This window comes from Archocentrus centrarchus, chromosome 1 (assembly GCF_007364275.1).
Source record: "Archocentrus centrarchus isolate MPI-CPG fArcCen1 chromosome 1, fArcCen1, whole genome shotgun sequence".
Taxonomy (NCBI): Eukaryota; Metazoa; Chordata; class Actinopteri; order Cichliformes; family Cichlidae; genus Archocentrus; species Archocentrus centrarchus.
This window is the reverse complement of record NC_044346.1, coordinates 21,215,848-21,225,869: the sequence shown is the minus strand read 5'-3', so window position 1 is coordinate 21,225,869 and position 10,022 is coordinate 21,215,848. Positions and strand designations below refer to the sequence as shown.

General features: G+C 37.2%; 2 protein-coding genes across 3 annotated transcripts; one reads left to right on the top strand and one right to left on the bottom strand.

Annotated features, from left to right (window-relative positions):
- Window positions 1-623: 623 nt before the first annotated feature.
- LOC115777265 (permeability factor 2-like) lies at window positions 624-1,816 on the bottom strand. Its single transcript, XM_030725142.1, has 4 exons — window positions 1,585-1,816; window positions 1,334-1,451; window positions 1,123-1,209; window positions 624-953 (listed from the first exon to the last, which is right to left on the bottom strand). The coding sequence occupies exons 1-4, from the start codon at window positions 1,649-1,651 to the stop codon at window positions 938-940; spliced, it is 288 nt and encodes a 95-aa protein (XP_030581002.1). The 5' UTR covers window positions 1,652-1,816; the 3' UTR covers window positions 624-937.
- Window positions 1,817-6,459: 4,643 nt separating this feature from the next.
- Window positions 6,460-9,007, top strand: LOC115777342 (C-X-C motif chemokine 2-like). Of its 2 annotated transcripts, XM_030725332.1 has the most exons (6): window positions 6,460-6,557; window positions 6,719-6,817; window positions 7,591-7,666; window positions 7,851-7,968; window positions 8,064-8,150; window positions 8,566-9,007. In XM_030725332.1, exons 3-6 carry the CDS (start codon window positions 7,618-7,620, stop codon window positions 8,567-8,569), a joined length of 258 nt encoding a protein of 85 aa, XP_030581192.1. In that variant the 5' UTR covers window positions 6,460-6,557; window positions 6,719-6,817; window positions 7,591-7,617; the 3' UTR covers window positions 8,570-9,007. The 2 variants fall into 2 exon arrangements, with proteins under 2 accessions (XP_030581192.1, XP_030581121.1); XM_030725261.1 differs by lacking the exons at window positions 6,460-6,557; window positions 6,719-6,817 and having other exon boundaries at window positions 7,531-7,666.
- Window positions 9,008-10,022: the final 1,015 nt, after the last annotated feature.

Genomic DNA, 10,022 nt, shown 5'->3' with positions numbered 1-10,022 from the left:
ATTGGAGATTGGACTTCAGTCACATTTTGATTGTTTTATTGATCCGCTGTGGTGGTGCACCGGGGCAAAATAAAAATAAAAGAAGCCACTGTCCAAAAATCTATGAACCTAACTGTAAAATGCAAGACTGATTAGGGAGTGAAATGCAGGCTAGAAGAGCTCAAGAAACTGGAGGGCTGATGAAAAATGGGAACTGGTGGGACAGTCAGATGATAAGAGCAGGAAGGAAACTGGCCAAGGACATGTGCTTAATAGAAAGGGGGAGATTTTAGCAAGAATGTGGCCTGGTAAAAAGTCAGCAGGGGCTGAGAAGAAAACTGAGAAGCAGATTGCGACGCATATCTCTGAAAAGGTGATTACCCTTTGAGGCAATTTTGGCTTGTGGCCAACAACAAAAAAACGTGTCTAGCTGGGATTCAGTAATAACAGTGTCTTAATGTCATGTATGTTGATATACCATTCAAAGGGAATATTTCTATGCAGAATAAGTACCAGAACTGACTGCTCAACTTCTAACATGTAACAACTGATAGAAGTTGACAGTCTCAATATTGTCATTTTTCTGACTACATTTTTAAAAGGTCATTCAACCTATAATATATAAGAAAGGGCAAACAAAACAATTTCAAGTTGACATTTTATTCTATAAATACAAAACTGAATTTAGACACTTATAAACATAAATACATAAATATCACAAAAAAAAAGGCAAGAAAATAGGAGTAGCCTTCCTGTCTGCATGACATACAAATAGAGCAGGATACTAAAGTAACAAATAAGGTGTTTGATACAAACAAAAATTCAGTTATTTTCAACAGTTTTTCAAGGGAATGCTATGTGGTGATAGAATAGATGATCGTTTGATCAAAGGAACACTTTTTGGCAGTTTTGGTTGGTCAACAAAAGCTCATTCATGAAGGACATCTCTTGTGTATCTTCAGATCTTTCCATTGCTAAGACAAGAAACAATAAGGAACAATTATTTGGGTGTCAAAAGTGGATTCCAACATTGTTTGATACATAGCCATCATTGCACTACTAGAATCACCGGACTGTTTTTAGGGTCTATTTACTATTAAAAGATAAACTATTGTGTTGGTGTACTTTTAGGTAAAATCTTACCTGGACATGATCTTGTTGATCACTTTCTTCACCCAAGGAGCCTCAGGGTTCAGGCAAACTTTTTCACCTGTCCTTTTCAGTGTGGCACTGCAACATAAAACAGTGAAAAGAGATGTTTAGGTACAGAACTCATGCTAAAGCCAACAAGTCGCAGTGACAAAATCTACCAACATTATCACTATTGAGATGGGAAGAAGGCTTTGGCTCTTACATGATCTCAGTCTCCTCACAGTGGGAGTTGGGAGGAATCAGCTCCACTTTCTCAATGTGGCGGCCGATAGGTTTACTTTCTGTCATGATGCAGCGGCAGTGCAGCTCTACCCCCATTCCTGTAAGGAGAGACCAGTTGCATGTGGTCACAAAATGCATGCTGAAAACACTTAATGCAATGACAGAGGACAGGAGAAATGGAATTGCTCATTAATGTTACATTAAACCATTAAATGGCAAACAAAAGCTTACCTTCACTGATGGCCAGGAAAGCCAAGAGCACCACGATGGAGCTGACAATGATTCTGCTGCTTCTCATTTTGACTTTTAGAAATTCTGCACTAATTATCAATGAAAGATAAGAATGTTCTTCTGAGAGCTAGCAAAGCCTGAAGCACTATACTGCAACAGCTATTTGTTGTTTCTTCTACTCTGTTTGTCTCTCTTCAGTTCCCTTCGTCCTCTCCCTTCTCTGGGTTCAGCTTGCCTGCTGTTTGAACCTAGCACTGAAGAGGCTCTGCTTTTAAAGCTGCCTTGAAGTGAGTCACTGCTTGCTGATTGCGCAAGAATGGATTTTCAGCCCTTTTGTGGGAATTTACACTAAGGACTCTTATACTAATGTCTGCTTTATCAAGACAGCAAGATTTGTCACATATAACACTGTCGTGGAAAACACTGTGACTAAAACTCTGTAATAATCAACTGATGCCACAGGAATGCTTGGGGCAAATTTTTTCAATTATACAGCTACATTCGCATTTCTCTATTGCACCAACCCTTGCACTAAAGATTGACCAAGTCGTAACTGATTCACAGATGGCATGCAATAAAATCTACGCTTGGATGCAATTTTTGAATGACTGATGATGAATGTTAGCTTTAGGTTTTGTCATCTAAGATTTCACCTTCAGAAAGCAGAATCTATCTAACCAAGAGTCACTTCATGCACTTGATGTTGGCATGTCTCTCACATACTCAGATATCTGCTTATTAAGAAAGCACCCACAGACTGCCCTGAAGGCACTGCTGCATATAGAAAAGAAATAGAAAAAAACATCTAATAATCTAATAGTAAGTCCTTATGACTCATAATTTGATTAGTATGAAAGTTGCTCCTTTTGCATTGTTTTCATAGAACTTAATGGAAATTGGGAAAATGCAAGATAAGCCAAATTCATGAGTAAAACATATACAATAAATGAACAAGTCTTATGGAAGCTACAATATTTTTACTCTAAAACAATTTTTATTTCTTTGCTTCCTCAGTAAAGGCAGTGTCACTCCTGGATTTAAAAATGGGAATGCTGTCTACATGCCAATCAATTACACCTGCTAAATATGCATTATAGAAAAAAATGCATATATATATATATATATTAAAAAAATACGGAAAGTCCTTTTCCAACACGGATATGGTTAACACTAAACTTCTGGCATTCATGCATCCTGGATTACATTTGTGTTATTTTGCAAGGCAATTATGATGATCATCAAACGGCACATTACTTTTATGTTTGAAAATTCCTGAACTACTGTGAGTGATTTGCCAAGAATTTTCATGAGACTTAAGTCTAATGCAATCCTATCAAGTTCAAGCATGTCTGGCAACATGACGTCAACTCAGCCACTCTCACAAAGCAGAAGTAAGTAAGTGAACAACAGAGAAAGATTTGTGCTTTTGACACATTCATTTGTTTATCATTGCTTCACTTAAGTGATATATGCTGACTGAACGCTTTTCCTTTTTTGTGTTTTTAACAGAGGGCAAAAGTCTGTCCTCTAAAATCACAGACATTTTATTCTAGTTTTAGTTAGGTTTTTTTTTTTTTGTGAAAAGAAAGAAAGAATTTTGATTCTCAGAAAGACTGGAAGCTATGACCAAATCTCATCCAGAAACATATATATCCTTTTGTGATCACATCTGCCTCAACTACATAGAAACAGAAAGTAGTTATGGTCAAATATAGAGCATGTGATAAACCTCACAGGAAAGTTTCTAACTTAACCACTACAATGCTGAAATTAAAAGTGACATATGTAGTGAGACATGTGAAGAAAGGATGATTGGCAGCATGTGACACCAGCAAATGTTAGAAATTTACTTCATGAAGTTAAAAGAAAATTTCAACTCTGTGCATTTATACTATTTCCTTTTTCCTGTACTTAACAAAGACAACTTCAAGACTTCATTTTGTAGAGCAAAACCAATTTTAAGGATGCATACACACACACAAACACACACACACACACACACACACACACACACACACAAACACACACACACATGCAAAATACAGGAACTGGACACACACCGGCACACGCACACACACACAGGAAAAGTAACTGAACTCTTATGCAATTAAGAGGAAGTATAAGAAATTTTTCTCTGACAGCGTGATTCATAAAAAACTTCCAAAACCTAATTTTGACCCAATTTAAACTTAAATATAGACAAAAAAGCCCCTTAAACTCAATAAATCAAACTCAGACAATGTGTAGGTGGATAATGAGAAATGTTTTTTTTATTTTTAACACCTTCTAACCAAGAATTACTGTGAAAAGATGACTGACACTGTCAACCCACCAAGGTCAATTCTGAAATATCTAAACAAATACTGCATGGAACTGTCGTGTCACTTAGTGTAGGTACAAGAGGAGAGAATGGTCTCTACTAATTTTTAGGCTAGCAGTCAAGTTTTGGCTGTCTTGTGAAATGTCTTATTGTCTGCTAGAATTACAGTACCTGTTCCCATACTGGTAGCAGGTACACTTTTGGGTTTGCTTAATGAGATCTGACAACAACTGCGGGATGGATTGTTCTCAAGTATGGCATGTATGGTCATGTTCCCTCAGAATGAATAGTAAAACCGTGTGTAAACCTCTGACTTCATGTAGTGCACTGATATTCCCATCAACTGTGTGATTTTCATTTAATACAAATTTGCACATTGGAGGTGAAGCATGTAAAGAAAAATATACATTTCCACTACACCTGTTCTCCCCAGCTGTCTCCATTCTCTCCTCATTATCCGGCTTGTGTGTGTATTATTTGGGTGTCCCCTTGCCCTTTGTCGAGTTGGTTGTGCAAAAGCCTTGAGCCACCCCTTTTATATATTGTTTCTTCCAATTCTTTTGAAGTGTTCTTGAGCATTAGTTCTCCAGGGTTTCTGAGAGTGTTTCAAAGTTTTCCTTTGGACACTGGCTGCCTTTTCACACATTTTCAGTCAGGTCTTCATATGTGAGCATTTTCAAAGGAATGTTTTTTTGTGTGTTAAGCCACTTAACACTGACCTATCATTCAAGCATAAAAAAGGCACCCAACTCTAGAGATGAATCAGTGTTGTCTACACATACTGTAACAGACAATTTAACAAAGAACCGACCTGAAATTGTATCTTTCAGGCATTTTACAAGCAACCTGTCATAAATTTAAAACACATAATTTGTTCCCATTTCTTTAGTTGAATCTATGAAAAAGGCCAATGACATAACAGGTTGACAGGCACAAAATAATATTTTTGTACCCACAAGGTGATTCTCAAAGAGCTATTGGCTGCAAAGGGTGATGCAGTGTGTCTTTTTAAAAAAAACTGAGGAAACTGGACACGTGGAGAGCAAAAGAAGAAGAGAATCAGATATGGTTTCAATGGATGGGTGGCTGTCAAGAAGCCATTCTTAAGGAAAGGCTGTGATGTGCCAAATTACAGAAGAGCTGGACTGAAAATCAGTGGCAACAGATTTTATGGAGTGGTGAATCCAAATTTGAAATTTTTGGTTCAAATCATAATTAGGTACATAAGTGAATGTCCACAGTTCTATGTAAAACTCGGTGGAGGCTTTGACGTGGTTTGAAATTATGAATGCAACAAAAGTACCATCAGATTATGAACCACCATGCAATACAATCTGGAAAACATCTGATTAGCATGACAATGATCCCAAAAACACTGGCAATGCTCTAAAAGCAAGAAAACACACAATAGAACATTATCAGTCATGGACTGGCCTCCCCAGAGCCTAGACCTCGACATTACTGAAGCAGTGTGGGATCATCTTGACAGAGAATGGAACAAAACACAGCCAACATCCAAAGAAGAGATTTGAATGTCCTTCAAGAAGCCTGGAGAACATTTCCTGAAGTCTACTTCATGAGAGCTCAGGCACTGTTACCTGCAGTGATGGTCAGGAAGGCCACCAGAATAAAGGTGGTCATACCAAATGTTTAAGATTTTTAGAATTGTAAGGTCTCTGTTTTTACCTTCAATACTATATTTTCATTTTGGTTTGTACAGTACTGTATAACCCCTGCAAAGTTAAATTGTTATATTAGAAATATACTAGACATATGTATTAAATGCACAGATGCTGACAGAGCATATTTCACCATTTAGGCCATGTGCACTCCCCTCCAGAAGTCTTGAGATTCTTAGGAAATAAAAGTTGAGATGTTGTTCTTTTGTCTCATATTGATTTTTTTTTATGTCAAACCCAAATGTTTTTAGTCTACAGCAAAAATGAAGGGATTGACCTCACTGGTCCAGTACTTTTGGAGGGGAGTGTAGAAAGACTAAATATTTTGTGAAGAAGTCCGAGTGACATACGGGAAGTGTATTTCAAAAGAACTTCCACTAGATGCTAAATTTTGTTGACTTTGTTTGTACCCAGAAGATCATAACTGTGGTGAAAATGAATCAACATTAAATAACCTCTGTTTTTTATATTTTAAATAATAGTAGCAATTTTTTTTTTTGGGGGGGGGGGGGGGGGGTCTGAAAGACAAACAAAAAAATGTTTGAAAAGCTTTGGGGCCCCTTTCTGTGAAATGTGGACATTCAGGAGAGTTAGTTGTACACCAGAAATACAAGAAACACAAAGTAAATACATGGCCATGTTAATAGGCCCTGGACTATTAACTTCTCATTAGTGATCCTGATTGACTCCAGCTGGTGGTTTCTCTTTAATAGCACAAAAAGGATTTGTTTGACAGCACTCATTGTGATTGACCAATACTCAGAAAAATTGAAAAATCAAGATGAGTGTATGCAAACCTCTGACCCCAACTATAGATCGTGCAAATAGTGCAGTGTACAGGTTTTCCACAGTGTGCAGTAGATACTGCACTGATACTAAGAGCAAAAGATTCTGAGGATTAAAAAGCTCGAGCTGGGAAAATCTGGAGTGAATCATTCCCTTGTCATTTACCCTCTCTGCATTGTTCTCTTCATGTAAGCTGACAGGAATGCTTGAAACATTAGTGTGCTGTTTTTACAAATGCATGCTTCAGTTTGAGTGTAAAATAGCAAATGGTTCTGTTTAACTGGATAGGGGTTGGAATCTTGTTAAAAAGAACACTGTATGCTTACAATATAGTTTGCCTCCTTTACAGCTTAAATGTAGTCATTCCCTGGAGAATCTGGAAAATTTCAGGAAGTTTAAAAAAGAAACAGAAACTTTGAAAACTTTGATCTGGGGTATCTGTCTCAGGGTAAGTGGTCCAGCAATACATATTTGACACGTGTAATACCATCTGTCTGACATTAAGTATCATGCCAGGGGAGCCCCACTGGTTTGTCATAACCTCCTACTGTTTGACAAGTATTAATTTGTATCTGCAGCCTTCTGATTTATGTGTCCCTGAACATTAACAGATTTGTGCTAGTTTTAGTTACAGTACCAGTCAAAGTTTGGACATACTGGTACTGTACATTTACACTGAAAAATTGCTCTCATCTATGTGTATTTACACATTAAAATATTTTCTTCTGCACATGCATGGACTTTTGAATTTATAAAGAAAAGAATCCAAAAGTTTAAAATAAGGTCTTATAAGATCTTTGATTTGGTAGAGACATCCTGGTTCCAGATAACTTGCTAGTGTCATTTACTGGCACTCTGCTGCAAAAAAAAGCTTTAAGGGTTTCAATGTTTTTTCCTCTCAACATAAGGTTAATTTAGGACAGATTCCTGATATTTATCCACCAAAGGCTCAGTTTTTTTTTTTTAAAGAAAGTTCACTAACAGTGAACAAAATACCAGTTGTTTATAATTTGGGGTTTACTGCTATCTTTACAGAAACCCAGGAATCCCTAATTAAAGAGAGACACTGTTTATTCAGTGATAACTATTGGGGGGGGGGTCTTTGGAAGGAGAGAGTAAAGAGAGAAAAAAGGGCTGCAGAGCAGACTTGCATTACAGCTGCAGTGGAGAAGGCAGAGCTTACTGGCTAACCACATCCTTCAAATATGTTGTTTTTCTGAGACTGCCGAGTTTAGATTTGCAGCAGAGATGCCTACCATTATTGTGGCCCTCCTGGTTTTCCTGACCGTCCATGAAGGTAAGTGTAACTGAACTACAGCTGAAAATACAAAAACAGTTTTCTCTTGGAAATGTAGATTTGACACCTAATGCCAGCAGCAGACTCATTTTTGTCACATGCAGGATTTTGACCTGCATTTTGCAAGTGGCTACATGCTTAACCTTGTTTGTGTCTGTGCCTCTCTCTCTGCTGTATTTAAAAGCCTCAGGTATTGGACTTAGATGCCGATGCATCAATAAGGAGAAAAGGCCCATTGGACGTTACATCGGAGCAGTGGAGATGAACCCTGCAAGCTCCCACTGCAAAGACACTGAGATTATGCAAGTCACAAGAGTTATTCTGTCAATTTGCCCTCATAAAACACTCAAACCACATGTCTGTATCTGATGTTTCATATCTATCTTTGATCCGGCAGTGCTACTCTCAAGAAGGATGGGCAGAAAGTTTGTCTGGACCCCAAAGCTCCATGGGTCAAAAAAATGCTTGAAAGGAAGAAGACTCAGTAAGTGTATTTTCACTGTACTTTAATGAATGCACATAGATAACACAGTGAATAAAACAAGAGGCATTCTGGCTATTGCGTTCATGTGCTCAGTCATGGATCAGGAAAAGGAAATACAAAAGGAAATAAAAGCACCTACTTCCCCTAAATATTGACCATTCCAGGAAGACGTTTAGCATTCCAGGAAGACAGTTAACCATTAATGATTAACTTGCTAAAGGAGTGTCACTTTTAGTTTTCAGTTTGAAAACTGGAAGTGAGTCCTGCATTTTAGTTTATTCTAATGGAAGAATCAGATGCTTAAAAAAATGTTTGTAATAAAATAGAATATATTCAATAAAAGTTCATCTTAGGTAATTGTATCCAAAGTCCAATTAATCCTAAACATTTTTGATTACTTTTTTCTTCTCTTTAGGTAGATACTTTGAAGAAGACACCTTGCCAGATGTGACTCAGATGGACAGAGGACAGAGACAATGAAAACAGAAGAACAAAGTGTGTTCTTTTATGGTAGAGATTAGACATATTTTAAATAGTAAGCAGTATGTTCACATATATCCTTACGTACATGTTCACTTAAAACATTGGGGGGGCTTGGAGAAGCAGCAAGCATGGGGGGGCTTTTAATATAACATGCTACACATCCAAAAAAAAATTCTAACCACATTTTATTAAATACTCTTTTTTATAGTCTTTTTAGTTTCTGTTTTGACCTTTTGCAAAGATATAAACACTGTGTGACTGTTCATTCCATCTGCTGTGATAAATATAAGTTTTCAGGAGGGCATATTTGCTGCTCTTGAAATGTCAATATCCTGGAAATACAATTTGGAAAACAATATGCATCTATCTATTTCAGTGTCATCGAGATGGGGGGGGGGGGGGGGGGACCTACCCCAGCTCTCATGGGGTAAGAGGTGGACAGGTACACCCTGGACAGGTTGCCAGTCTATCACAGGAAAAACTATTTTTTTAAGACTAATAATTTAAAACTAATATTTTAAGGAGAATTTCTTGGATTGTGTCATGTAGAGCACAGCACCGAGTGGAAAGATATCGCCACCTTTTGGACAAAGGTGCATACTGTTATCCCTCTACAGCAGCTGAACACCATAATGTTCTTTTAAAATTTAATTGTTTTTACTGAACCCTTTTTAAGAAAAACCCTCATCAGCTGTCACTGCTGCTTTGAATAAAAGCTTCTCAGGAAATAGACAAGTGACCTCTTTTAGATATGATTATAATTTCAAAAGCAAAACCAGGATCGGATCATGAATCTGCTTTTTACCCAATGAAAGTTCTGATGAAATACAGTATGTCACAATGTTAACCACTTCCCAGTTTCACATCTGCTTTTTATTCCCCGTTTGACTGGCCCCAACTCTCCAGTAACTTCAGATGCAGCTGCTTCAACTCCCATTTAACTCCCCCATAACCCTCCTTTCCCACTTACATGCTGACATTAACACATTACGATTTATGTTTGATGTTAATTTACTGCCGTATTGTTGCAGTCATGTTTATCTGAACCATTGCAAAAGTAAAATAAAAAAGAAATGAACATGTTTTTACAAGTTCTTGAATGTTGCCATTCCACATGCACCTTTAAACTTTCATCCATCTCATTTGTTACTAGTTGCACCTAGGTACTAATCACATGGTTGTGTTTAAATTTTTAACTGCACTCTTTTGCATTAACTTGTTACAGAGTAAGACAGTATGTTCTGCATATATCATGATAAAACTTTTTTTGATCTACTTGTTCTTTTATTACATTTTCAAACATATATACACAACAGCAGAAATCGGCTGTGATCAAAGTTAAGCGTCGCATTAACAAAATAGATTTAGAAAAAGAAATGTGAGGGGAAG

What these genes read in the sequence shown, in the direction of transcription:
- LOC115777265 (XM_030725142.1), bottom strand. Translation starts at nt 1,651, where the DNA reads ATGAGAAGCAGCAGAATCATTGTCAGCTCCATCGTGGTGCTCTTGGCT. An exon ending in TTTCCTGGCCATCAGTGAAG is followed by an intron (nt 1,452 to 1,584) that starts GTAAGCTTTTGT and finishes CTCTCCTTACAG; the next exon opens with GAATGGGGGTAGAGCTGCAC. An exon ending in TGTGAGGAGACTGAGATCAT is followed by an intron (nt 1,210 to 1,333) that starts GTAAGAGCCAAA and finishes TTTATGTTGCAG; the next exon opens with TGCCACACTGAAAAGGACAG.
- LOC115777342 (XM_030725332.1), top strand. Translation starts at nt 7,618, where the DNA reads ATGCCTACCATTATTGTGGCCCTCCTGGTTTTCCTGACCGTCCATGAA. An exon ending in TTTCCTGACCGTCCATGAAG is followed by an intron (nt 7,667 to 7,850) that starts GTAAGTGTAACT and finishes TGTATTTAAAAG; the next exon opens with CCTCAGGTATTGGACTTAGA. An exon ending in TGCAAAGACACTGAGATTAT is followed by an intron (nt 7,969 to 8,063) that starts GCAAGTCACAAG and finishes TTGATCCGGCAG; the next exon opens with TGCTACTCTCAAGAAGGATG.